Below are 27,972 nucleotides of genomic sequence, written 5' to 3'. Positions count from 1 at the left end.
TTCAGAGACACGACTCACCTCTCCCAAAAGCAACACTGGCTTTATCCATTTCTGCATTAACCTAGAGTTAAAGGGGAATATTGTTTATTGTTTGGCTCTCCCCACTACAAGTTTCACAGGAGCACAGATCATATCTACCATTTGAACAGCTCTCTCTGCCTGACGGCTAATACATTTCTTGGCATATAGTAGGTAGGTGCTCAATATATTTGTTACAGGAATAAATGAGATAGGATTTTCAATGGTATTTTCTATTAGGATTTAATAAAACAAAGTGATCTTTAGAGAAACAAATCTCCCAATCAACATGCTATACTTAATAACAGTGTTAAAATCACTAGAAGTCTCTGGAACATTGAGTAACAATATACTAGTTGTCTACTTTCCTTATGTGTTATTCTAGGGCAAAATCCCTTTCTTCCAAATGTTTCCTGTCATTGCAGTTTCCAAATGTATATAAACACATTGGTTTTTTTTGCTGAATTACAGTGTGGATTTAGTATGAATTCAGCCTACCCAAATAGTCATAATTTATTAACATCATATAGTACAACTTCCTACACATTAATATACCCAGAGCCCAGCAAATAATTATGGGGTCCCTGTTAGTGAATTAAATCAATTCTGCATCATCCATATATGGATTAGCCATGTTGTGGACAGTGCAAGCACTTTTCAAATCTCCAGATTTCCCTATTACAAGAGCTGGTGATCTGAAACAAGATCTGAGCTGTTCCAAGTCCCAACAGCTTAATTCTGTGTGTCCATGGGCACACAGCATTAAGATTCTTCATCTGTTAAATAGTGATACAAATAGTGATACTGATACCATCTTCCCATGGTAATTTTTGAGGCTGAGATACAATGATTCTTCAAACAGTCTCCACCAGTCATATGATGGCAGCTCTAATGGGGAGAGTTCGTCATTCATTCCAAAGTCTGATGTAAACTGCTTCTGAATTTTATTTTATTTTATTTTTTTATTTTTATTTTTTTTTTGAGACAGAGTCTCGCGCTGTGTCACCCAGGCTGGAGTGCAGTGGCGCGATCTCGGCTCACTGCAAGCTCCGCCTCCCAGGTTCACGCCATTCTCCTGCCTCAGCCTCCGAGTAGCTGGGACTACAGGTGCCCACCACCACGCCCGGCTAGTTTTTTGTATTTTTAGTAGAGACGGGGTTTCACCATGTTAGCCAGGATGGTCTCGATCTCCTGACCTCGTGATCCACCCGCCTCGGCCTCCCAAAGTGCTGAGATTACAGGCTTGAGCCACTGCGCCCGGCCAAACTGCTTCTGAATTTTATAATTCTCTTCCTGATATGGCTGAGATTTGTAATTGATTGCCAGTAAGGCCAAGGTCATTAATTTAATTCTTAGTCCTTCACTTCGTAAACAAGGAAATCTCTTTCCAAATTGTCTATCAAGACCCAAGAACTGGTACAACACTGTTGATGGCTTATTCCAACCCATCAGTGTTTTGAGGAGGACCTCAAAACATGTTCTTCTGATAGTCAATTAGTAGCATCTCCTTATAAGAAAAGCAGCAAAAATACATGTTTGCTCAAGAAATTACAGGGCCAAAAATGGATTTACAGTGCTGTTAACATCTATTAACCACTGGGAAGAGCTGGACTAACATCTATTAACCACTGGGAAGAGTTCATTTATCAACACCAAGGGATTAATGGATATAGTTGATTCTGTTATAGAGCATCACTAAAACAGTTTTAGAACAGACATCTTCATAGAATAGGGATATTAATAATGCTATCCTTTTGGCCCACTAACATATGCATTTCAAACAAAGACTGTATTACAATGGCTGGGTGCAGTGGCTCTCCCCTATAATCCCAGCACTTCAGGAGGCAGAGGCGGGAAGATCACTTGAACCCAGGAGTTCGAAACCAGCCTGGGCAATATAGTGAGACCTCATCTCTCTAAAAAAGAAAAAAGAAAAGAAAAAAAGACTATTAGAAGAGTCTATTAACAAATATTTTAAAATTTTCTTTATTTCAGAACTGCCTTTATGTACAGACATCATTAAAAAAATGCACATACAATGGAGATTTTCCAAGGATCAGGAGTTGGAAATAAAATTTACGGACATTATTAAGAACTGAAATTGTCCCAGAGAAGTTCTGAGAATCAGGCTTCCTTAAATGTCCTTGATAACCTCTTCAAGTTCTTCCTTTGTGAACATGTGGAAATTCTGGCCAGGCTGCACTGTGGCTAGCTGGAAAGAAAACAGAAGGGTTAATAAGCTGGGCTCAGTTACCCTGCAGATGGCCCTACCATGGTCAGGAGAAGCTGTGTTGGTGATGCAGCTATTCATTAGGAACTAAGGGATCTGCTGTCCCAAGGCCTTCCCAGGCAGCAGGTCCCTAAAATAGCTCTCTGGCTCCAAAATAAAAATGCTTATTGACCAAATTTTCTATTTTAAGGTTAACTCACCACATCATACTTAACCAAATGCCTGGCATCACTGTCACTTCTTGAAGTCACTTCAACAGGGATCACAAAAGCAGCGGCAAAGTACACGGAGTCAGTACTTTTTTCTGTTAAAGACTCCTTTAGAATTATATTCGAAGTATATTTAAATACTTAAAAGTTGAGCTTGTGTGTGTGACTTCAGGTTACTTGGCCACTCTGTGCCTCTATTTCTTCATCTGTACAATGAGGACAATAAGAATAGCTAATTCACAGAGTAGTTGTGAGGATTAAATGTTAATATATGTAACGTGCTTAGACCATTGCCTACAACAAATAATCATTAACTACTGTCAGGTGTTTTCCCTAAAATTGTTTATGTGGCAAAACTTATCAAAAAAGTTTGTTGTTGTTGTTTTTTGAGACAGAGTTTCACTCTTGTTGTCCAGGCTGGAGTGCAATGGCATGATCTAGGCTCACCGCAACCTCCACCTCCCAGGTTCAAGCGATTTTCCTGCCTCAGCCTCCCTGTAGCTGAGATTACAGACATGCACCACCACGCCTGGCTAATTTTGTATTTTTAGTAGAGACAGTGTTTCTCCATGTTGATCAGGCTGGTCTCGAACCAACCTCAGGTGATCCACCCACCTTGGCCTCCCAAAGTGCTAGGATTACAGGTGTGAGCTACTACACCTGGCCTGTTATGTTTTTTAAAAGGACTGGCCAAGAAAATATTTCATTAACACTGGCATAGGAAATCAGTTGTGACTGCTGAAGATATCAGTAATAACTGGAAGTCCAGATGGTTAATTTCAAATTTAACTAACATGGCCAGGTTTTCCATTCTCTCTGCTGATCGTGTCCCACAGTTTTAGGCAATACTGAGCAATAGGTGCCACATTTGCCTCAAAAGATGTGTGTTTTACATGTCATTTCCTCATAGTGTCTTTTTTTTTTTTTTTCAGTTTTTAAAATTAAACACATGGCTGGAAACAGTAGCTCATGCTTGTAACCCCAGCACTTTGGGAGACTGAGGCGGGAGGTACACTTGAGTCGGAGAGTCAAAAACCAGTCTGGACAACACAGGGAGACCCCGTGTCTACCAAAAAAAAACCCCCAGAACTAGCAGGGGGTGTAGCAAATGCCTGTGTCCCACATACTCAGGAGGCTGAGGTGGGAGAATTGCTTGACCCTGGGAGATTAGGGCTGCAGTGGGTTGTGATCATCCCACTGCACTCCAGCCTGGGTGACAGAAAGAGGCCCTGTCTAAAACAATAAATTAATTAATAACAATTTTTAAAAAAATTATAAAGATAGTAGGGCATTTTAAAGTAATTTTCAGTCCTGATATTTAATATAACTTAAAAGTTGCGAGACAGAATTAGCATAATCCAGTTATATGATGTTTAGTATCCTCTGCCTCATCTATAAGTAAAATTCAGAAAGACTGTTGCACATTTTAAGACACCCGATACCTGGGAACAGACTTTAAAAAAAAAAAGTTCTCCTCTCAAAGCTTGTAGTCTCCTCTAGATTCTCCTAAAAGATATATCTCCAATTACGTGAAATGTCAGAAAAGTCCCAAATATATTTGCAAAATATAGGTAAACAATTAGTTTACCATATAGACCACGAGTTCCATTCCAAGGATATTTAAACATACAAATATTACTGCTTCTTTTGGCCAGACGTCGTAGCCTGTAATTCCTTTAATTCTGGCACTTTGTGAGGCTGGGGCAGGTGGATCACCTGAGGTCAGGAGTTTGATACCAGCCTGGCAAACATGGCAAAACCCCATCTCTACTAAAAATACAAAAATTAGTTAGGCACAGTGGCACGTGCCTGTAGTCCCAGCTGAGGCACAAGAATTGCTTGAACCTGGGATGTGGAGGTTGCAGTGAGCTGAGATCGCACCACTGCACTTTAGCCCAGGCAACAAATAAATAAATAAATAAATAAATAAATAAATAAAAATGTTACTACTGCTTCTGTTAAGGTATATCTTTACTTGATGATCAATGACGTGAGGACACAGAAATACAAGGGCAATAATCTAAAGAGTTAGGGCCTAAAGAATTTCACTCATGACTCAGGCTAGCCTTCTCAAAACATTACAGGGGCTAAAAAGCAGAAACTGGGAAAACTCTTGAGTAGAACAGTCCTACAGAAGAACTGGAACGCAAATCATACCATTAATAATAGAGTTTGAGCCAAGGACTGCTTTCAGGAAGTTGCTCATCACTAGATAAGTAAAAATAATCCCTTACATTTGCATAATAATAAATTTATTTGCATAATATGAAAGAAAATTTTCTATTTATCTCACTTTCAAAAAACACTTCTATGAGGCAGGTAGAACAGATATTGTCTTTCACTCTATTTCACCAATAATTAATTAATAAGCACCTGTGTATTAGTTACATGTACTTGTGACTAAGGATCCAAAGAAAGAAAGCCCATCTTATTTACTAAGTGCTAGATGCCAAATGTGTTCAATGTCAGGTAAGTGTTATAATAAAGCTAAGCATATGTATAAGAGTGATCTGGGGGAGCCCAGGAAGGCTTCAGGGAGAAGCAACTTTTGAGTTATGTATTAAAGCATGGCAAGAATGGGTCAGACAATCAAACACAGGAAGGGAAACAATGTGCAAATGTGCAGAACCACAAAAGAACATGATGTATTTGCAAAATTGAAAGTAATTCTGTATGGCTAGAGTGGAGGTTGCATATGGAATATGAAGTGAAAAGAAGAGGGAACAGGGGGGTCAGAGCCCATGGGAGACAGTACATTAAAGCGGTTAAAAGTATAAGACCTAAGACCAGACCTGGATTCAAATCCTGACTCTACCATTTACCTGTTGGCCCTACCCTCTCAAAGTCAGTTTCCTCTTCTGTAAAATAAGATTTTCGGAATAGGAATATCTATCTCATAGAAGTGTTGTGAAGATTAAGAGAAGTAATTGCATGTAAAATGCTTAGCAAAGTCTCTAATAGATTAAACAAATGACTTAAGTAGTAGTGAATTATGCCATGAAAAGAATTTTGGAATTTATCTCACAGACAACAGAAGTCAGAAAAGGTTTGTTTGTTTGTTTGTTTGTTTGTTTTTGAGACAGAGTCTTGCTCTGGAGTGTAGTGGCATGATCCCAGCTCACTGCAACCTCCGCCTCCTGGGTTCAAGCAATTCTCATGCCTCAGCCTCCTTAGTACCTGGGATTATAGGCGCATGTCACCGTGCCTAGCTAATTTCTTGTATTTTTATTAGAGACAGGGCTTTCACCATGCTAGTCTGGCTGGTCTTGAACTCCTGGCCTCAAGTGATCCACCAATCTTGCCTTACCAAAGTGGTGGGATTACAGGCGTGAGCCACCATATCCGGCCAGAAAATATTTTTTAAGCGGAGAACAATTAAGATTAGATGTAGCTTAGAAAATCCACTGTAGTAGCACAATGAGGAAAAATTGGACTGAAATGGAGGAGGGCAAGATTAATTAGGAGGCCTCTGAAAATATACAAGGTAGGGGAAAAATGGGGACCTGAACAAAAGAAGGCACTGGAAGTAGGGATGCAGAAGGGACATTGACTTGGGAGTTATTTGTAAGGGAGCAAAGAAATGATTTGAGTAAAAGGGAAGGAAAATCAAAGTCTTCCAGGTTTCTCATGTGCATAACAAGTGCACTGGGGGTGTCATCAGCCAAAATTAGAAATATGGGAAGATGAAATGGTTTTTAAGAAAGATAATGATTTTAATTTTAGAACCGTCAAATTCGAGGTGAATGCTTCAAAAAGGTCAAATGATAGTTCCAAAGAGTGACCATGAAATCTGACAAATAAGAGTTATCTTACCAAGGAGCAGTCTCATGGAAATAATAAAAGCTGAAACAAATAGTAATGATTGAGGAGTAAATGAGAGGCGAAGCAGTGGAGATAAGACAGGTTCTGTTTGGAGGAGACTTGGCAATAAAGGTGAAAAAATAGGATGGATGAAATAGCACTCAGCAATAAAATGTAACAGAATTGATGCAACATGGGTGAATCTCAAAATCATGCCAAGTGAAAGAAGTATAGTCCCTATAGTCACCTACAGTCCCAGCTACTCAGGAGGCTGAGGCAGGAGAACTGCCTGAGGCCTGGAGTTTAAGACCAGTCTGGGCAACACAGCAAGACCCCATCTCTAAAAAAATTAAAAAACATTAGCCAGGCCTGGTGTGTGCACTTGTAGTCCCAGCCACTAGAGAGGCTGGGGTGGGAGGACTACTTGAGCTCATGAGTTCAAGACCAGTCTAGGCAATATAGCCAGACCTCATCTCTTAAAAAAAACCAACCAAAACATTTATATGAAATTCTAGAATGCAAAACAAATCTATAGTGACAAAAAGTAGATCAATATGGGGGAAGAGACTACAAAGTGACATGAGGGAACTTTTTGGGAGGATCGATATAATGACTGGGGTGACACATATGGGGTAGTACATTTGTCAACATCTGCTGAATTGTAAACTTAAAATTGGTACATTTTACTGTATGTAAATTATATCTCAAAAAAGTTCATTAAAAGTAAGGACACTAGACAGAAGGAGGTATATATAAAGATTTTCTTTAAAAGAAAGATGTAAGATGTAACTTGGATTTTTTTTTTTTTTTTTTTGAGACAGAGTCTCGCTCTGTCGCCCAGGCTGGAGTGCAGTGACACGATCTCGGCTCACTGCAAGCTCCGCCTCCCGGGTTCACTCCATTCTCCTGCCTCAGCCTCCGGAGTAGCTGGAACTAGAGGCACCCGCCACCATGCCCAGCTAATTTTTTTGTATTTTTAGTAGAGATGGGGTTTCACCATGTTGGCCAGGATGGTCTCAATCTCCTGACCTCGTGATCCGCCTGCCTCGGCCTCCCAAAGTGCTGGGATTACAGGCGTGAGCCACCGTGCCTGGCCGGATATTTTCCTTTTCTTAGGGGAAAAGGCGGGAGGCTGGAGCTCCAAGGAACAACTAATGGACTAAGAACTTACAGCAGATGGGTTCTAGAGCAGTGGCTCCCAAATGTTAGTCCTCCTTAGACTGACCTTTCACAGCAGCCTATGAAAGCTGGTTCTATGGGTGAGACATTCACCAACAATACCCTCCAGTATTCTCTAATCTTCTGTCCTTAACTAGTCAATCCCCTACTATGGATTAATCCAACCATCCATTTTCTCATGAGTGTAGTCAACAAATATCCTGGTAAGTACTAATTGGTTTAATTACTGATTTATAATTATAGCCTTGGTTGGCCTTTACATTTTATTTATTTATTTTCTGAGACAAAGTTTCGTGCTGTTGCCCAGGGTGGAGTGCAATCTTAGCTCACTGCAACCTCTACCTCCCAGATTCAAGCAATTCTCATACCTCGGCCTCCCGAATAGCTCACCACACCCAGCTAATTTTTTGTATTTTTTTAGTAAAGCCGGGGTTTCACTATGTTGGCCAGGCTGCTCTTGAACTTCTGGCCTCAAGTGATCTGCCTGCCTTGGCTTCCCAAAGTGCTGAGATTACTGGCCTCAGCTAGGATTTTAATATGGCCTAGCAATCCTTTTACTCTTCCCTGTCTTCTCTTTTCCCTATCCATAATGACTTTTCCAAATATTTCCCATTCTCAATTTTACTGTTGCATTCACCCACCCTCAGCAGATGACCTTACAATCACTAGGAAAATTCCGGGGAAATGTGGGACATCTCTCCAGTTTACCGCCAAGCCCACCTATCTTTACTCGTCATTACTTCCTTTTCTCCTGTCTACTCTTAGCATACTAAAAAAGGACATTCCCAAGCTGGTCCATACCTCTCCAGTCTCATCCCTTACCATCCCCCACCATCTTATATATATCCCACACCCAACAGTCAGACAAAACTTCAAAGTTTCCTTTACCCACAATGTTATTTTTACATCTTGAACCCTTTGCACATGTTGTCCCCTCTTCCTGGAATACCTTTCTGCTCCCTTTTCCAGACATCTCCTCTTCCAAGAAGCTTCCCTAATGCTTTAGTCTAAGTTACACATACGGGAATCTGTTCTTACTGACATTATAGAAGTATCACCCCAGGTTGGTTCTTATTATCTATATGTTCCCTGCACTACACAGTATACTACTTGAATAGGAATTGGATTTTCTGTGTCTGTATCCCTGGGCATCCAGCATAATACCTGCTATATAATGGGTACTCAGTATGATGCTGAATGAATTTTACTTTTCTAAACCAACTTTTTCATGTGTACCACCCCTTACCTCTTCTATAACTTTTCCATCACTATCCTAACCTCTCCTTTTATTTCTTTCAGGTTTTTTTTTTGTTTTTTTTTTTGTTTTTTTTTTTGAGAGAGTCTCGTTCTGTCACCCAGGCTGGAGTGCAGTGGTAAAATCTTGGCTCACTGCAACCTCCACATCCTGAGTTCAAGCGATTCTCATACCTCAGCTTCCCAAGTAGCTGGGATTACAGGCATCCACCACCACGCCTGGCTAATTTTTGTATTTTTAGTAGAGATGAGGTTTCACCATATTGGGCAGGCTGGTCTTGAACTCCTGCCCTCAAGCGATCCACCTGTCTCAGCCTCCCAAAGTGCTGGGATTACAGACAACTGCGCCCGGCTCTTTCAACATTTTTCTATAAGCTAGTTTCATCTCTGTTTATATTTTCAAGACTTCCCTATCCTTAAAACGACACAATCCTTTTATTGAATGCTACCTTCTGCCAACACAAATCAAACTTAAGAAAGCAGCATACTCTTGTTTTCTCCACTCATCACCTCCCTTTCATTCTGTTTATTTTATTTTTGAGACAGAGTCTCCTTCTATCGCCCAGGTTGGAGTGCAGTAGCTCACTGCAACTTCCGAATCCTGGGTTCAAGCAATTCTCATGCCTCAGCCTCCCTAGTAGCTGGGACTACAGGTGTGTGCCACCACACCTGGCTAGTTTTTGTATTTTTGGTAGAGATGGGGTTTTCCATGCTGGCCAGGCTGGTCTCAAGTGATCTGCCTGCCTTGGCCTTCCAAAGTGCTGGGATTACAGGCGTGAGCCACCTCGCCAGGCCTCATTCTTTAACTCACTGAATTCTGGCTTTTGCCAGCACCACTTTACTAAAGCTGTTTATTATTCAAAGGCTGTTAATAATTTCTTAGGAACTAAATATACAAAAATGTGATTTCTATGATCTATGTAGTCTTCAGCAATGCCAGCTATAATATCTGAATAAAAAACAATAAAACAGCCAGGTGCAGTGGCTCTCACCTATAGTTCCAGCTACTTAGGAGGCTAAGGCAGGAGAACTGCCTGAGGCCAGGAGTTTAAGACCAATCTGGGCAACATAGCAAGACCCCATCTCTAAAAAAATTAAAAAACATTAGCCAGGCCTGGTGTGTGCACCTATAGCCCCAGCTACTCAAGAGGCTGGGGTGGGAGGACCACTTGAGCCCATGAGTTCAAGACCAGTCTAGTCTAGGCAAATATAGCCAGACCTCATCTCTTAAAAAAACAAACAAAAAAAATTCAACAATAAAACAGAAAGTACCTCAATGTTTGTTGCATTCAGCTTCTCCTCCATTACTTGTTTGAGGATGATGAGTGAAGACTTGATGGCTTCTTTCAAAGTCATAGACTTGAAACAAAGAAGGCAAGAAGATGCCTATTAATTATACGCAATCCCTCCTTCCTTCAAAGATTTTCCCTTTATCTCACTGAAAAAAGTATGTAGCAAGTATGTCAAACATCTTACTTACTATGGTGCATTACAAGTATCTCCAGAACTCAAGTAAATGGCAAATAAGTAGAATACACTTTTTCAGGGAAAAAACCCCAAAACCTTATTGTGAGCCACAATAAAGTCACCAACCAAAGTAATCTTTGAAGAAGGGGAAAGGGATAGACTTATCTTGTGTACATTTGAATTCCTCTTTTAATTTAGAAGATAATATTATTGGCAATATCCTATGAACAATGCCCAAATGATCTAAGAGGTAGCCTAATGATTTAGAAAATTCATATTTGCCCTGTTTTGTACCTAATTTCCTCCACATGTAAAATCAATATTAATAGGAGCTAATGTAAGCAGGCTTCCCCATATGAACCACCTGAATAAGTACAGCAGCCTTCAATCACACCAATGAGTTACCCAAAACCAAATCTTCCCATCTCACAAAGAAAATACCAAATGCCCACTTGCTTCAAGAACCAATTGTAAAACGCTAAGTAAAGCTGTGGAGATAGAGGATAAACATATTGTGGTACACCCATACCACGGTATATTACTCAGCCATCAAATGGAAATACTGGTACAACATGAATGGATCTCAAAATCAGTGTTAAACAAAACAGATACAAACTGACTAATTGTTTAATTCCATTTATAACAAAGCATAAGAACAGACAAAACTAATGGACAGTGGTAAACATGGTTGTAAAGGAGGGAAAGAGATTGACTGGAATGTGGATGAGCATTTTTTTGGCGGTGATGAAAGTGTTACCTTGTTTTGCAATTGTCAAAACTCATAGAACTGAACTCTTAAGGTTTGCACATTTTATTATATGTCAATTATACCATGAATTAAAAAAAATAGTAAGAGTTGTGAGAATACTTAATTACCTTGTGATAAACTTCTTGCAAGGAGCTTTGGGCACCCTCTGAAGCAGAGCCAATTGCACGAGCATCACACTGTACAAAGGTCCCAGATGGATCCATATGAAACCTGCAAAACCCCCAAAATGAGGACTAAAATGCTCAGGAGTGGTGGCACTTTACGTAACAAATGTCTCACTAAAACAAAGCACAAATGCTTGGCCCTAGAGCCAGGAGACACCACTGAAACATTGAGGCAGCCGGGCGCAGTGGCTCAAGCCTGTAATCCCAGCACTTTGGGAGGCCGAGACGGGCGGATCACGAGGTCAGGAGATCGATACCATCCTGGCTAACACGGTGAAACCCCGTCTCTACTAAAAAATACAAAAAACTAGCCGGGCGAGGTGGCGGGCCCCTGTAGTCCCACCTACTCAGGAGGCTGAGGCAGGAGAATGGTGTAAACCCAGGAGGCGGAGCTTGCAGTGAGCTGAGATCCGGCGATTGCACCCCAGCCTGGGTGACACAGCGAGACTCCGTCTCAAAAAAAAAAAAAAATATATTGAGGCACAGATCTAAAAGATGTTCTATGTCTGGAGAAACCAGACATTTTAGAAAGTGTTTAAGAAAATTAGCAGCTTCCTTAGGGATTCAGAAGTATAGTATGTATAAATATGGTACTTGTTTATGCCTATCTTAGAAATATCTGAGGATGAGGATCAGATCAACATTCCAGAGCAAAGCTCTAAAACATACCCTGACTATAGTAACAAGTTACTTCTAATTCCTTCCAGAATTAGCACTGGTTCCAATAGAGGAATTCTTCATGGAATCCCCAAATTTGGGCAAACGGCATAGAATCACTAAACTTTAGTATTAGAAGCCATATATATACACACACACTTAACAATAGCCCTTTTTACAATAATCTTTTTTAAATACATTTTTTAAAGAGATGGGGTCTGACTCTGTTATCCAGGCTGGAGTGCAGTGACATAATCATAAGCTCACTACAGCCTGGATGACAACTCCCGGGCTCAAGAGATCCTCCTGCCTCAGCCTTCAAGTAGCTGGGACTACAGGTGTGTGCTAATACCTGGCTAATAGTCTACAATAATCTTCTCAGTCCCCACCCCAAATTAAAATAACTCCCCACAAAAGCATGGGGGAAAATTACAAAATGGTACTTACAGCTGAGGTCCTTTCTCATCAACTCCTCCAAATAACAATGCTACTCCAAAGGGACGAGACTAGAACCAAAAGGCAAGAGATATTAAGATAAATGGCTATGAAGTAAGGAGTGAGAGGGGCTGGGAATGTTATGTTTACAGGACAAATGTCCTAAGTCCCACAGAACAATAAAAAAAACTCGACACAAGTATCACACTCACCATGGCACCTGGATCTGCATCTTCTTCTCCAAACTGGAGAGCCAGATTGGACACAGCTTGGGTCACACTCTCCACTGTCATTGTCTCATTGTAGGTGAACCAGTGGTTCTAGAAGAAGAGCAAACCATGGTACACCCTTCTAATAAGGACACTGAGGCAGCCCACCATCTCACTACGCACATTCCTTTAAACTGGGATTGGAAACTGAAGGCTCAAATGTGGTTTTCTTAATTAACATTAACCCTGAGTACTTGGGAGTACATGAGAGGAAGAGAAATAGCTCTGGAAATAAACATTATCACAAGGACTCTAAGCAACGACGGACAAGAGAATTATTGCCTTGAAAAAGAGGAATATGCCCTGAAAGCACCAAGTTTACTCTTGTCAAAAACTAAAAGTGCCTCTTTCCCTCAAAGACTCTAGCTTATTCTGTTGATGTTTAAGTTAAATGACTTATTCTTACATAAGTACAGAGAGCAAACTTGCAAGTAAGTGCAAAAAATTTTACCGTGAGATATATTTTTCTTACTAGCCTATCTCCAAGCAGCAGCTACAAAGTTTAAAAAAAACAAAAAAAAACAGTATCCCTGACCAGTATTTGTCAGCTGGTACAAGTTATTACTCACCAGAGGAGGGCTGTTATTTGCAAGCCTGGCAACAAAGGCAGTTGAGGTGAGAATATCCTTTAACTATGTCCACCTCCTGCCATGATGCTCCCACAGAAAGTCAATTAGGAAACAATGCATTACAATGCATGCTTTATATAAGGCAAAGCCAAAAAAAAAAAGGAAGACACTGTCAGCACTACTGACCAGAGCCTCTTTAAAACTGCAGTGATCAGACAGCTAAACTCCAAGCCCCAGAAAGTTCTAACTGGGAATTCTACCCAAAATTACTCCCAAGAGCCACATCTAATATTGACACAGACACCTGCAGTATAGCCCAGGCAGCTACATAATCACTAAACAAGCAACTCAAGTATCCTGGTAAAAGGGAGATAATGCCAATTTTACCTGTGTCTCCACTCTGGCTTTATCAATTAAAGTCTTAGCATCAGCAATTAGCCCACTCATGGCACAACCTGCAATGTAAAAGCGACAGTGACCCAGTGGCCAAATCCTTGTAGAACTCTTTCATCCACTCAGGAAATCCTGAAATTCTGGAGTGGAACCATGGCAGCCATTCAGCTATCCCATGGCATTTTACACCCGAAAGTTTAGATAGGAAATGATCTGCCCTGAACCCAAGTATTAACGATGTTAGAAACAAAAAACCATCCACAATGACACACAAGTCCAGATGATAAAAATAAGTCCAGAGAAAAGCAGCTAAACAAACATAATTTCCACATATTACATCCCTAAACATCCCTTTAGCACTCTTTGTAGATGATGATACATTTTCAAACTAAGCAAACACGAATGTCCCAACCTGGGAAACAGAGAAAAGAAAATCACCTCACTATGGACTACAGTGGAGGACTCTCGAATAAATCAAAAGCCTTTTGCCTCTCTGTCCCAAACACAAAACAACTAGTTATATCAGAGAGTTTGCCTGATGGCCCAAGCCACCACAATTATGGCTATACTGTTATTTTACGCACCATGACTCAAATCTAAATCTCCAGTCTAAGTTTTTCTCCCAAGTTTCAGACATATAAAGCCAAATAACTTCCTTAATATATCTACTTGGACATATCACACACTCATTTCCCTTCTAGACCCCGTCTTCTTCCTTGGCCCTCACAACCAATCAGATCATAAGTTCTGTCAATTTCTATCTTCCTCTCCATTCTCTGGCTACTGTGTTAGTTAAAACCTCCACCATCTCTTTGTTTGGACTATTACAAGTTTTTAACTGGCCTCCCTGCCTCTAGTCTCAGCCCTCTTTAGTCTACCTTTAATATCATTATCAGAATGGCCTTTCTAAAATTGTAATGGGATCCTATTACCTCATTGCTTAAAACCTTTCCCATCCTTGCAAAAGGATTACATTGAAGCCTTTGGTGTGGTAAAAAAGGAATTCCGCTCTCTGACCAACTCATCTGTTGCTGCAGTTCATGTCCCAGTCCCACAAAACTGCTTCTGCTATGGTATTTTATATTTTACACCACGACGGCTTCAGTCATTTCTATTCCCTCTGACTAGAATGCTCTCCCTTGCTATACCCAGACACTTGTTTGCCTTGTGTACACTTCCTTATCTTTCAGAATTAAAACTCAGCTCAAAATCACTTTCATGGAATCCTTTTCTGAAAGCCCCACTAACACTAACTCCAGGCAAAACTAATTATTTCTTCCTTTGTACTCCTACTGAGAACACACTAGAGTCTTTCTTAATACTTTTGTCACTTAATTGCATTGACTTACTTACATGTCCACCACCACAATTAGACCGTATGCTCCTGGAAAACAAGGACTATGTCTTATTCCTTTCTATTCCCTGGTATCTAGCATAATGTCTGGCACATTGTAGGCTCTCAATTTGTTGAATGTAGTGACACTGAGCTACCTTCAAAAGACAAGTGACTCGAGTTAAAGAAGACACAATGTTCCAATCTTAAAAGATAAAATCTCAGTTTCTATATCTATGAAAGAGATAGTATCAAGCTTCCAGAGTCACCATGCATTTGGTTCTGATGCCTTCAAGCAATTAATTATTTTGCCAATGCTTCATTAATTAGATGACTAGACAGGTTAAGAAAATTTAGATAGCCAAATAAAATGGCATTCTATAAATAACTAGAACTACTCACCCTGTAATACTATTATACAATGATGTCAGAAGTCAAGGCAGGGGAATTAAAGACCAAAAAAGTGGGTAGAGGGAACAAGGAATACAAAGATAATCTGAAAACAAAGGAGGAAGACTGATCTAGTCAAGTCTATATTATTCTTATAACTTGTAGTCACTCCAAAGATCTTTGAGAATTCCTCTTTTCTCAATGGACACTCCAGCTTCCCATACATAATCCTGTGCTCTGGTGGCCTTCTACTAGAGCAAATATTATGCATCAGTAAAGACCCAACCATCGTAAGGAGCTGGCCTATGATTCAACCTTTGCATATTTCAACAACCATCACATTTACCAAGTCTAAATTTGAGGGGAAAGGTACTTCTGGGAGTAGGTTAAACATAAATGAGCCCTGCAACAGCCTCCTACTCCTACATTTATATATTCTGGCCTACTGCCTGGAAAATAATAGCGAACAAGGGGATAACATGTTCATTTCATAAACCTTCCTTGCAGCATCACAGAGGACTAATTAACCCAGACCAGGTCCTACAGAACAGCTTTCCTCCACTCCTTACCTATGTGAGCATCAATCTCTACAATTTTCTCAATGCTGCTGGGCTCCATCAGTGGGGAAGTAATTCTCTTCTCCACAGCTAGGCACACACCCTCTGATGTCTGGATCCCAATGGCTGTAGAACCAAGCTAAAGAGAAACATCTTATGATTACCATATACAGGTCAAATAACTGTCTCACATACTCACCCGATAGCTCTCTGTAAATCTTCACATGATAGAAACTTCAATTGGCCACATCTTATAGGCAGAGAGAAGGAGCACCCTAATATACTCTAAGTAATTAATATACTATTCCTGTCAATAGCAAGAATATTGATTTACAGAAAAAAGTTCTTTTTTTCTCCCTTAAAATTTTTTTTAAGTTTTTAATGTTTTCTTTATAATTTACCCAGGTAATTTCTAGAACTCCAAAAGAGTAAGTTCAACAAAGTCTTTCAAACATTGGAAAAATCCATTCTCTAATGCCAATATTTGGAGGAGGGAAGATTCAAAAGTTCTAAACATAGTGGGCAAGAAAGTAATAAAACTCTTAATGTCTTTTCTGGACCCGGTCTCTTTTCACCTCTTACATCTGTCTTGGTCTGTCCCAAGAGGTGATATTCCCCAACCTACCTGACCTCCAAAAAAGTAATAAAGGAAGGTAGGGAGGGACAAAAAGAACCACCACCATCATCACCACCAACAGTGTAAAACTATTAATTATTTAAGGTCGCTAGAAGTCCACAATATACCTGGAATTCATCTCGTTATCTCTATGTAACACCCAGCCATCTACTACTCCTCTATGCCCATTTCGTGCAAAATGAGGATGACAATAATAACAAGAAGGGTAAACATATTATGTATTACAAAATGCTTAAAATGGTGCCTGCCAAAGATGAACAAATGTTATTCATATTCCATGCCTAGATTACTTCAATAACCTCTTTCATCTTTAATCTCTCTCTCAATGTATCTCTCATGTTATAGCCTGACTGATCTAATAAAATGCTATTATCATTATATTTCTTCTCTCAAGAATTAACATCACCCTATACTGCCTATAATATAATATCCAAATAAACTTCCAGAGCCTTCATATCCTGATGCCACTTTTCCCTTCCAACTTCATTACTCGTTATTCTCCAACAAAATCCCTCAGGTATAGCCCAACCCACTTGCTCAAGCCACATTATCTCCTACCCTTGCACCCCTCTGCTCATGCTGTCTCCCCTGGAATACATTCTTCCTTTCCTCTATCCAAATTTCACTCATCAAAGCCTTCCATGACTATGTTTTGTGCTTTGAATTCCCATTATATTCAGTTATTTCTACAAAGTAATCACTGCCAAGTGTGAGCATTGCAAAGGGTTCCAAAGAATCCCATGAATCTTTATGTATAACTTGCTTAACATGTCTGCAGACTGAATGATCGTTTCACACACATATATATTATTTTTCAAATGTGTTAAGTTGTGACTTTATTTAGAAGTGTTATTAAATGTACACCAGCTTTTTGGCATGTATTTTCTTAATCAGTGGATACCTGCATAACTACAGGAGATGAACTGTCAAAAAATTTTATGTAAAAAAATGAGTACTCAGGTTGGGCACAGTGGCTCATGCCTGTAATCCCAGCACTTTGGGAGGCTGAGGTGGGCAGATTGCATGAGTCCAGGAGTTCAAGACCAGTCTGGGCAACATGGTGAAACTCTGTTTCTATAAAAAATACAGTAATTAGCCAGGCTTGGTAGCATATGCCTATACTCCCAGCTACGCGGGAGGCTGAAACGGTAGGACTGCTTGAGCCCAGGAGGCAGAGGTTGTAGTGAGCCAAGATCATGCCACTGTACTCCAGCCTGGGCAACAGAGTGAGACCCCATCTCAAAAAATAAATAAATAAAAATGAAGGCTCATATTTCTAGTTAAAGGTGTAGACTAATGACATACATTTGTTCCATGCCTTCCTTAAGTCTGTTAATGTAAGATTAAAGGACTTTTAAAAAGGCATAAATCCACTATAACAGAGAGTGAGACAAGACACAGCAACAAAACTTTGAAGCTGAAAAGAAGATAGGTTAGTGATACCCAAGTAATCCAAATCCTAAACCAGCAGTAAAGAAAGTAAAGAAACAACTTGATTTTTATCACAGGACCTCACAAAAGGAAATGGTGGCAACAAGGAGTTCTGGAAATGGAAATGAACAAGGAGCTAAAAACTGCAAGATGGTTCAGTGTTTAAGAAACAGATTCCCAGATGCCCTCCCCTATGCTGTAAAGCTAGATGACTGCACCTCTCCCACTCCTGCAGAAGACTCCAGGCTTATTCTCTGGAGACCGTAAAACAGAGGGTCTTTGGATTGGGGACACCAAGCACAGTCTAAGGCAGGAATCATGCACTGAAAACAGGGTAAATATGTAAAACTTTACAAACTGAGTGTTAAGAACCTCAGCTTTCTTTCCCTACTCAGCTCTCAGAAGCCAGCAGCCAGAAATACCCTCCCGGAATGAAATGAGAAGAGGCAGTTTTCTTCTCAGCAATGTTTTTCAAACTTTTTGACCAAAAGCCACAGTAAGGAATACATTTGCTTTCATAACTAAACCCCACAAATAAATACAAATACATAACAGAAACAAAATTTCATGAAAAAAACCACTCACCACTACTATGGGCAAGGCATTTTGATATCTACTGCTCTGTTTCACTTAAAAAAGAAATCTGGGCCAGGAGTGGTGGCTCATGCCTATAATCCTAACACTTTGGGAGGCTGAGGCAGGAAGATCACTTGAGCCCAGGAGTTTGAGACCAGCCTGGGCAACATGGCAAAACTTTACCTCCATGAAAAATTTTAAAAAATTACCTGGGTGTAGTGGCACGTACCTGTAGCTGAGGGCTGAGGTGGCATGGTCACTTGAGCCTGGGAGGTTGAGGCTGCAGTGAGCTGTGATCACACCACTGCACTCTAGTCTAGGTGACAGAGTGACACTCTGTCTCAAAAGAAATGCTCCTCATGACCACTAAATTTATTTTAGTATCTCCTAATAAGCCTAGACCTACAGTTTGAAAAACATAGCTCTAAAGAATCTGACCAGTTCAAAAGGAAAAAAAATATTTTAGACAGGGTCTCATTCTGTTGCCCAGGATGGAGTGTAGTGGCACAATCACGTCTCATGGAGTACCAACCTCCCAGGCTTACGAGATACTCCCACCTAAGCCTCCAAAATAGCTAAGACTACAGATGTACACTACTACACTCAGCTAATTTTTAAAATTTTTTGTGAAGACAAGGTCTCACTATGTTGCTCATGCTGGTCTTGAACTCCTAGACTCAAGCAATCCTCCTGCCTCAGCCTCCCAAAGTGCTAGGATTACAGGTGTGAGCCTTGCCCAGCCTAATTTTTAAAATTTTTTCTAGACATGGGCTATGTTGCCCAGGCTAGTCTTGAACTCCTAGGCTCAAGTGGTCCTCCTGCCTCAGTCTCCCAAAGTGCTGGGATTATAGGGATGAGCAACAATGTCCCACAGGGAAAAAAATTTTCAAGAAAAATTAGAAAATGGTTGAAGAAAAATAAGACATTTCATCCATAAAACAAGAACAGGATGCTAAGAAGACGAAAAGAAACAAAAGAAGTTGGAAATTTAAAATTATTTCTGGCCAGGCGCGGTGGCTCATGCCTATAATCCCAGCACTTTGGGAGGCTGAGGCGGGCAGATCACCTGAGGTCGGGAGCTCGAGACCAGCCTGACCAACATGGAGAAACCTCAACTCTACTAAAAATGCAAAATTAGCTGAGCGTGGTGGCGCATGCCTGTAATCCCAGCTACTCAGGAGGCTAAGGCAGGAGAATCTCTTGAACACGGGAGGCAGAGGTTGCAGTGAGCCAAGATCGCGCCATTGCACTCCAGCCTGGGCAACAAGAGCGAAACTCCAACTCTAAATAAATAAATAGTTTCTACAATACTATTGGAAAATGGGTTCTACCAAATTGAGCAAATAAATAAAAAAAGATGACATAGGGCCTAACACAAGAGGGAGTTAAAGGGAACGCCTAGAATGATCTCACAGAAAATGAAGTCCACAGCTATGCAGGAGGCCCAGAGAATGACCAGTCCAGATTGGAGCAGGTTAGAAGGCTCCAAGATTTCATTAAGAATCCTTAATAGGGCACTGTGGCTCATATCCATAATCCCAGCACTTTGGGAGGCTAAGGTGGGCGGATCACTTGAGCTCAGGAGCTCAAGACCAGCCTGTGCAACACAGCGAAACACCATCTCTACAAAAAATACAAAAATTTACGCTGGGCGCGGTGGCCCACATCTGCAATCCCGGCACTCTGGGAGGCCGAGGCAGGTGGATCACAAGGTCAGGAGTTCGAGACCAGCCTGACTAATATGGTGAAACACCATCTCTACTAAAAATACAAAAATTATCCAGGTGTGGTGGCACATGCCTGTAATCCTAGCTACTCAGAAGACTGAGGCAGGAGAATTGCTTGAACCTGGGAGGCTGAGGTTGCAGTGGGCTGAGATAGCACCACTGCACTCCAGCCTGGGTGACAGAGTGAGACTCTGTCTCAAAAAAATAAAAAAATAAGCCGGGCATGGTTGTGCATACCTGTAGTCCCAGCTACTTTGGGGGCTGAGGCGGGAGGATCACTTGAGCCTGGGAGATTGAGGCTGCAGTGACCTGAGATGCACCACTGCATTCTAGCCTGGCTGACAGAGCAAGACCCTGTCTCAAAAAAAAAAAAAAAAAAAAGGGAATCCTTAATAGGACACTTAATTTGCCTGAATGTTTTGAGAGGATACATGTAACCTAGAGAGACTTTGGGATGCATTATTGATCCTAAATAATGCAAATATTTTTAAAAAGAGAATTATTAACTCCAAGAAAAACAATGTTGTGCAGAAACAGAAAAACAATTATAAAACACAAAATGGCTCAGCTGTGAAAAGCATTTACAGTCATACTAATGTAACTATTGACTAATGATCTAACAAAATTATGATATTCATGATATATATGGAGAGGGTCACCCTATCCCCACCTCAGAAGACAATTGTGTGTGGTGGGGACTAGGGGTGTGGGGTTGGGGCAGAAATCTTCATCCTTCATAATGAAAAGTCCATGGATAATGCCTAACAAAAAAACCATAAACCTGTGTTGTAGAGATACGGAGGTACATGCCTAGAACATTACCAGCTGAAACAATTTGAAGTGTTGCCTCTGAAAAGCTGAACATAGATGATGCAGGCCTCAAGAATTGCTATTTTTGTTACAAGGTTCATAGAACTACTTTGCCTTTTGACTCTGAAACTACATGCATGTATACCTTAAAAATCAAACAAATATATAATCAGCAACCATTGCCAGAAAACTTAATTTAGCACTTAATTGTTCTCTAATTGTTTCATTTATAGTATACTGATCTTGAATTCCCAACTGAACAGAGTAGGACAGAATTCATATATACTTTTAATCTAGAAGAGTGATTCTCAATTGGGGGCCCTTTTGTCCCCACCAGACATTTGGCAAAGTCTGGAGACATTTTTGGTTGTCACAACTGAAAGAGGGCTACCGGCATCTAATGGGTAGTATCCAGGAATTGATAAATATCCTAAAATGCACAAGATGGCCCTCCACAACAAAGAATTATCCAGTTCAGGCCAGGTGTGGTGGCTCACACCTGTAAATCCCAACACTTTGAGAGGCTGAGGCAGGAGGATTGCTTGGGCCCAGGAGTTTGAGACCAACTTGGGCAACACAGCAAGACCACATCTCCACACACACACACACACACATAAAAAAGCCAGGCATGGTGCACACGTCTGTATCCTAGCTGCTAGGGAGGTTAAGGTGGGAGGAAAACTTGAGCCCAGGAGTTAGAAGCTGCAGTGAGCTAAGACGGTGTCACTGTACTCCAGCATGGGTGACAGAGTAAGACCCTGTTTCTAAAAAAAAGTAAAACAAATCTCTTTAGTCCCTAAGGTGTCTTTACCAACAAGAATACAAAGGTGGGCCGGGCGTGGTGGCTCACGCCTGTAATCCCAACACTTTGGGAGGCTGAGACGGGCGAATCATTTGAGGTCAAGGGTTCGAGACCAGCCTGGTAGTAAAACCCCATCTCTACTAAAAATTTTAAAAAGTTAGCCAGGCGCAGTGGCACATGCCTGTAATCCCAGCTACTGGGAGGCTGAGGCAGGAGAATCACTTGAACCCAAGAGGCGGAGGTTGCAGTCAGGTGACATCACGCCACTGAACTCCAGCCTGGGCGACTGAGAGAGACTCCATCTCAAAAAAAAAAAGAAAAAAAAAAAAAAGAATACAAAGGTAGTCAGATACATGATTTGCTAAAGAAAACAAAACAGAAAAAGTAATACAAGTGCTAATTCTGGACTTCTGTATCCCTCTTTATAGCTAAGAGGATCAAAAGCACAAATATGTCCCTCCACCCCCACTGAGAAAAAGCTATTAAGATAATTATGAAGCAGTTAACTGCTCAAAAAGTTTTAAAATACGTATTAGGAATAGGATTGAAACTGTTATAAAAATGGTTAACAGTGGTTGCCTAAAGGGATGTAAGAACATTTTCTAAAGGAATGGTTAGACCACATTTACTCCAAGTGTTCTGCCAGCAAAATGTTAGGTAGCCATGAAATTTCAGGAACTATGCTACTTGCTACTATACCTTGATAGCCTCAATGGCATACTCCACTTGAAATAATCTTCCTTCGGGAGAAAAAGTATTCACGCCCCTATAATTTAAAAAAAGTTATTAATTATACTCATAAAAACTAGTCATGTAGACACTGAATTCAAGTTCCTTGACAACTAGCTCAGATAGCTACAGAATATGCATGCTGTCATTATTCTCTACTTCGCCCACAACAATCTGTAGCATTTTTTGTACATTAACAGTTTCTCAAGGGAATGGAACCTATATATAGAATGCTTCTGCCCCACTCCCAGAAAGTCTTCCCAAACTGGTGAAATGAGAGCAAGTGACTTTTCTGCCTTAATCCTGAATCAACCTGGGTCCATTCTGAATAGACTTGCCAGTTCCTTTGGTAAGTTCATGCCCCAAAACTATCAGCCAATTTCCAAGAAAATGTGCATTTTTCCTTATCCTCTTCCCATAACATGCATATGATGTTAATATCTGGGGTTAACACTCTTCTTTCCATTCTCAATGCCCTCATTACTTTTCACCTAACTTTTGTAATAGTCTCCTAACAGGTATTGACTCGTGGAGCAAGTCCGAAGTGTTTTTCCCCTAATTCAGACAATCTCTATAAAACACAGTTATTACTTTTTTGTTTTTTTATTTGAGACAGAGTCTCGCTCTGTTGCCCAGGCTGGAGTGCAATGGCACGATCTCAGCTCACTGTAACCTCTGCCTCCCGGGTTCAAACAATTCTGCCTCAGCCTTCCCAGCAGCTAGGACTACAGGTGCATGCCACCACGCCCAGCTAATTTTTGTATTTTTAGTAGAGATGAGGTTTCACCATATTGGCCAGGCTGGTCTCGAACTCCTGACCTCGTGATCCACCCACCTCAGCCTCCCAAAGTGCTGGGATTACAGGTGTGAGCCACCGTGCGTGTCCCAATTTCTTTCTTTTTTTTTTAGACTGAGTGTGCTCTGTCACTCAAGCTGGAGTGCGGTGGTGCGATTCCGGTTCCCTGCAACCTCCATCTCCTGGGTTCAAGCGATTCTCCTGCCTCAGCCTCCCAAATAGCTGGGATTACAGATGCCCGCCACCATGCCCAGCTGATTTTTGTATTTTTAGTAGAGATGGGGTTTCACCACGTTGGCCAGGCTGGTCTCAAACTCCTGACCTCAAGTGATCCGCCTACCTCAGCCTCCCAAAGTGCTGGGATTACAGGCGTGAGCCACTGCGCCCAGCCCTAATTATTACTTTTTAGTAAAAGTTAGTCACAGGTACATTTCTATACTTACTTGTATGAATTACTATTGTTATCTTAACAGACTGAGATCCATGTAGTTCCTAATTCTAACCTAGTGAATTCACTCAACATTTATATAAATTACATGTCAGACTGCTTTTCTCTCTAAAACACTTCCCCTTAACACCTAACACTTTCCACCTTTCCTTGCTCAAGTGTGCTGGAAATCCCTACGGAGAAGAGGCACCAAACATGGTCTCAGCTATAAAAGCTTTGAGCACACAATGGACACAAAAAATATGTGAACAAATGAATGAGATGGTTGCAATCCGTGGTTTATGGAGTCTGGACTTTCACAACAGGTAACATGTCATATAGCAGTGCTTTTGGCCTGGCGTGGTAGCTCATGCCTGTAATCCCAGCACGTTGGGAGGTCGAGGCGGGCGGATCAGCTGAGGTCAGGAGTTCGAGACCAGGCTGGCCAACATGGTGAAACCCCACCTTCACTAAAAAAACAAAAATTAGCTGGGCGTGGTGGCAGGCGCCTGTAATCCCAGCTACTTGGAAGACTGAGGCACGGGAATCACTTGAACCCAGGAGGCGGACATTGCAGTGAGCCAAGATGGCACCACTGCACTCCAGCCTGGGTGACAGAGTGCTAAGCACCAGTTACTTCCAAATCTCCATTACCAGTTTTACCTCTTTCCTAACTAATTTAAATGTTTGCCGAACATTTCCACTTGCATATCCCATTAGCACTTAACACTTAACACTTTTCAGTTTGAAATATTATCTCTTTAAATCCAGTCACCTTGCAAAATTGACTTCATCTCCTGCCATTCCTATTTCAGTTTTATTTTAAAACACCTCCGATCTTCCAGTGTTCCCAAGATAGGAAGTTCTGAATGATCTGACTCATTCCTCCTCATCTTTTCCCATATCCAACTATATGGTAAGTCATACCAATTCATATCAATTCCTCCTCCACAGTAACACATCACTCTTCCTTCTCAATGCCCTCATTACCTTTCACCTAACTATTGTAATAGCCTAACAGGTATTGACTCACTTTTCCCTAATTCAGACAATTAATCTCTGTAAAACACAATTATTATTTGACAGCACACAGTTGCCTACAGAACTAGGACCCAAACTCCTTAGCCTCGTATTAAAAACCATTCAATATCTAGCAGCATCCTGCTTTTCCCATTATCTCCTGCTGTTCCCATACATGTATCATATGTGCCAGTCAGACTGGACTTTTCCCAAAATGCTTTGTGCTTTTCCATTGCCCCTCCTTCATTTATCCCATATTCTCCAACTCAAAACTAGTGATCTCACTGTCTTTATTAAATTCCTACTCTTTCAAGAGACCTAGTTTAAATGTCAGCTCCTTTGTGAAGTTTTCCAAGATCCTCTCATACTGCATGCAATCCCTCATCAAAAACTCAATGGTATTGATTTGAGTTTCTCTAATGGCATTAATATATTTCTGACTCACACTATAGTTACTTCTATAAACAATTTTTTTTTTTTTTTTTTTTTTGGAGACAAGATCAGCACCACCATACCTGGCTGATTTGTTTTTAATGTTTAGTAGAAACGAGGTCTCACTATGATGCCCAGGCTGGTCTCCAGCTCCTGAGCTCAGGCAATCCTGCCTCGGCCTTCCAAAGTGCTGGAATTACAGGCATGAGACACTGTGCCTGTAAACAATTCTTTAAGAGTCTCAGGCTGGGCGAGGTGGCTCTCACCTGTAATCCTAGCACTTTCGGAGGCCAAGACAGGTGGATCACGAGGTCAGGAGTTCAAGACTACCCTGGCCAAGATGAGGAAACCCAGTCTCAACTAAAAATACAAAAATTAGCCGGGCATGGCGGCACTGACTGTAATCCCAGCTACTCAGGACGCTGAAGCAGAGAATTGCTTAAACCTAGGAGGCTGGCCAGGTGCGGTAGCTCATGCCTGTAATCCCAGCACTTTGGGAGGCCAAGGCGGGTGGATCACGAAGTCAAGAGATCGAGACCATCCTGGCCAACATGGTGAAACCCCGTCTCTACTAAAAATACAAAAATTAGCTGGGCGTGGTGGTGCGTGTCTGTAGTCCCAGCTACTTGGGAGACTGAGGCAGGAGAATCGCTTGAACCCGGGAGGCGGAGGTTGCAGTGAGCCAAGATCATGTCACTGCACTGCAGCCTGGCGCCAGAGCAAGACTCCCTCTCGTCTCAAAAACAAACAAACAAAACCCGGGAGGCGGAGGTTGCAGTGAGCCAAGATCACATCACTGCACTCCAGCCTGGGCGACAGAGCGAGACTTTGTCTCAAAAGAGTCTCCTATATGAGAGCAAGGAGCTTGATTTTGTCCATTGCTGTAGCACCAGCACCTAGAACAGTGCCTTGTTCACAGCAAGCACTCAAGCACATTAACTAAGAGAATAAAAAGGGATGTATTTTAGGCCGTCTTGGGAAGACAGAAAAATAAGTAACAAAGCAGTCAATACATATGTTAAGTAAATGGCCACAAAATTTAATAAATGATTTCTGATAAGGATAACAATTTCTATCATACACACCCTAACTCAAAATTATATGTCACCCGAGGATGATTCTCTTCAATGTTCTGGAAGTTAAATATCGACCAACAAAGTCACTTTGTAGGACAGTGGGGAAATATGTCAAAACTTCACACACATCTTCTATGAGTCAGTAAAAAAAGATGAAAAAGTGGTAACTGCAAGTGGTCAGCATATACTTGACAGGATCAGCATATACTTGACAGGAAATGCAGCTTCTGACACCACTCAGTACAAAGAAAATGTCTGCCTTCCCTGACTTAAAAAAAAAAAAAACTTAGTAGCTATGTAAAAACTTAAATCATGAAAACAGAAACTGAAAGTAAAAATGTCTACAGCATAAATATGTACAACTTAATATTGTGCACATTTTCACACAAGTTTTTTAAAATTTGCTTTAAACTTTTAAAAAGTCAGAAAAATTTTGGTCAGTTGGAATCAGCATGATGAGAAATCTCTTGAAAACCACTCTAAATTCCAGTTCCTATAAAATCAGACTCCAGACAATATATCCAGCCAAAGCTACGACTGCGTTCGCGCTTCTGCAGAAACTATACATCGCAGCATGCCCTACTACAAACCAGTTGCTTTTTCTGCCAGGAGGCACGTTTAACTTTTTGTTTCTGTTTAAGGCAGTCATACTAGGCACGAAAAGATGAACGGGGCAAGGGGTGACCCTTGGCCCTCTCCGGGTTCAAGTTAGGAGTACCGGCTCCTCACGCCTTCTTTACCAAGCACAAGTCGGAGCTTCTCGCTTCCGCACTGAGTTAGGACCCAGGGGGTGACTCAGCGGTAGGACAAGTGCCGCCGATGTGGTCTAGCTTGGGGAACCACGGCGGGCGCCTAAGGAGGGCAAGAGATCCCCAGGTCCGGCCAATCTCGGGTTCCTGGGGAGCCCCATGACACGGCAGAACCCAGGCCGCGCGGCCAGGTCCCGGGCCTGCCCACCCGTAATTCCCACCCGACGTCCCCCAGCCGCACGGACCTGTCGTACTCAGACCGGGTGAGAAACATGGCGAGGGCAGGAGGAGGCAGCGGCTACGCGGGGATTCTGAGGACCAACACGACTCCACCGGCGCCCAACTCACCCACACCGCCACAGTACCAAAGACCAACTGCGCGTGCGACCGCGACCTCTTTAGCCCGCCTTCCTGTGCCTGCTTCCTATTGGCTAATAGTAGTTCCCGCTGAGGTGATTGGGCCAACGCGCTTCCTCGCCAGGGCATGGTTGGTCCGGAGGAGGAGGACCAGTGAGGTACTTCCGCCTTAAATCTCGGGTGGTTGCTAGGGACGATTGGAACCCGAGGCGTGTAGTGAGTTAGCCTTTTAGAGAAGGTGTGAGCCCGCCCCAAGACTGGCAATTGAAAGGGCTTGCACGCAGAGCTGGGCTGTCTGAACCCTGACTTAATAGGTCCCTCGCCGGCTCCCGTAATCCCAGCTAGAGTACTTTGGCCCCGTTTCCTGCAAGGCCACCACCTTCTTTCTCTTCGCAGGGTTCCCTCTCTTAGGGTTCCTCCGCGGTGTTCTCCTTGCCCGGTCGAAGGCTCCAGGACTTTGGGCGGCAACGGGTCCGCTACAGTGGGTCTGAGCCGGCGCCGCGGACTAGTCCCTTAGCTTCAGCCAGTTTGGCTCGTTTATTGAGAAAAGCAGGGGGCGAGGGGTTAGTATGTAAGAAAGTCTTCGAGTTTCCATATGGTTAAGGTAATTTTATCAACTCTTTCTTGCACCCCTCCACCTAGTACAGGTTTCAGACCTAAATAACCTAGAGTTCAGGATCCGACTTCAAAATATTCACTGCTTTTTCTG

General features: G+C 41.7%; 1 protein-coding gene across 2 annotated transcripts; it reads right to left on the bottom strand.

The window, feature by feature from the left end:
- Positions 1-1,990: 1,990 nt before the first annotated feature.
- PSMA5 (proteasome 20S subunit alpha 5) lies at positions 1,991-27,283 on the bottom strand. 2 transcript variants are annotated; one of them, XM_005542477.4, is made up of 9 exons: positions 27,152-27,283; positions 22,377-22,443; positions 15,707-15,833; positions 13,409-13,476; positions 12,396-12,503; positions 12,196-12,254; positions 11,035-11,137; positions 9,964-10,050; positions 1,991-2,230 (listed from the first exon to the last, which is right to left on the bottom strand). In XM_005542477.4, exons 1-9 carry the CDS (start codon positions 27,178-27,180, stop codon positions 2,153-2,155), a joined length of 726 nt encoding a protein of 241 aa, XP_005542534.1. In that variant the 5' UTR covers positions 27,181-27,283; the 3' UTR covers positions 1,991-2,152. The 2 variants fall into 2 exon arrangements, with proteins under 2 accessions (XP_005542534.1, XP_015287158.1); XM_015431672.3 differs by lacking the exon at positions 22,377-22,443.
- Positions 27,284-27,972: the final 689 nt, after the last annotated feature.

The sequence above is a fragment of the Macaca fascicularis genome, chromosome 1, assembly GCF_037993035.2.
Source record: "Macaca fascicularis isolate 582-1 chromosome 1, T2T-MFA8v1.1".
NCBI lineage: Eukaryota > Metazoa > Chordata > Mammalia > Primates > Cercopithecidae > Macaca > Macaca fascicularis.
Note: the sequence above shows the minus strand (reverse complement) of the source record. Positions and strands in the feature narration are given on the sequence as shown.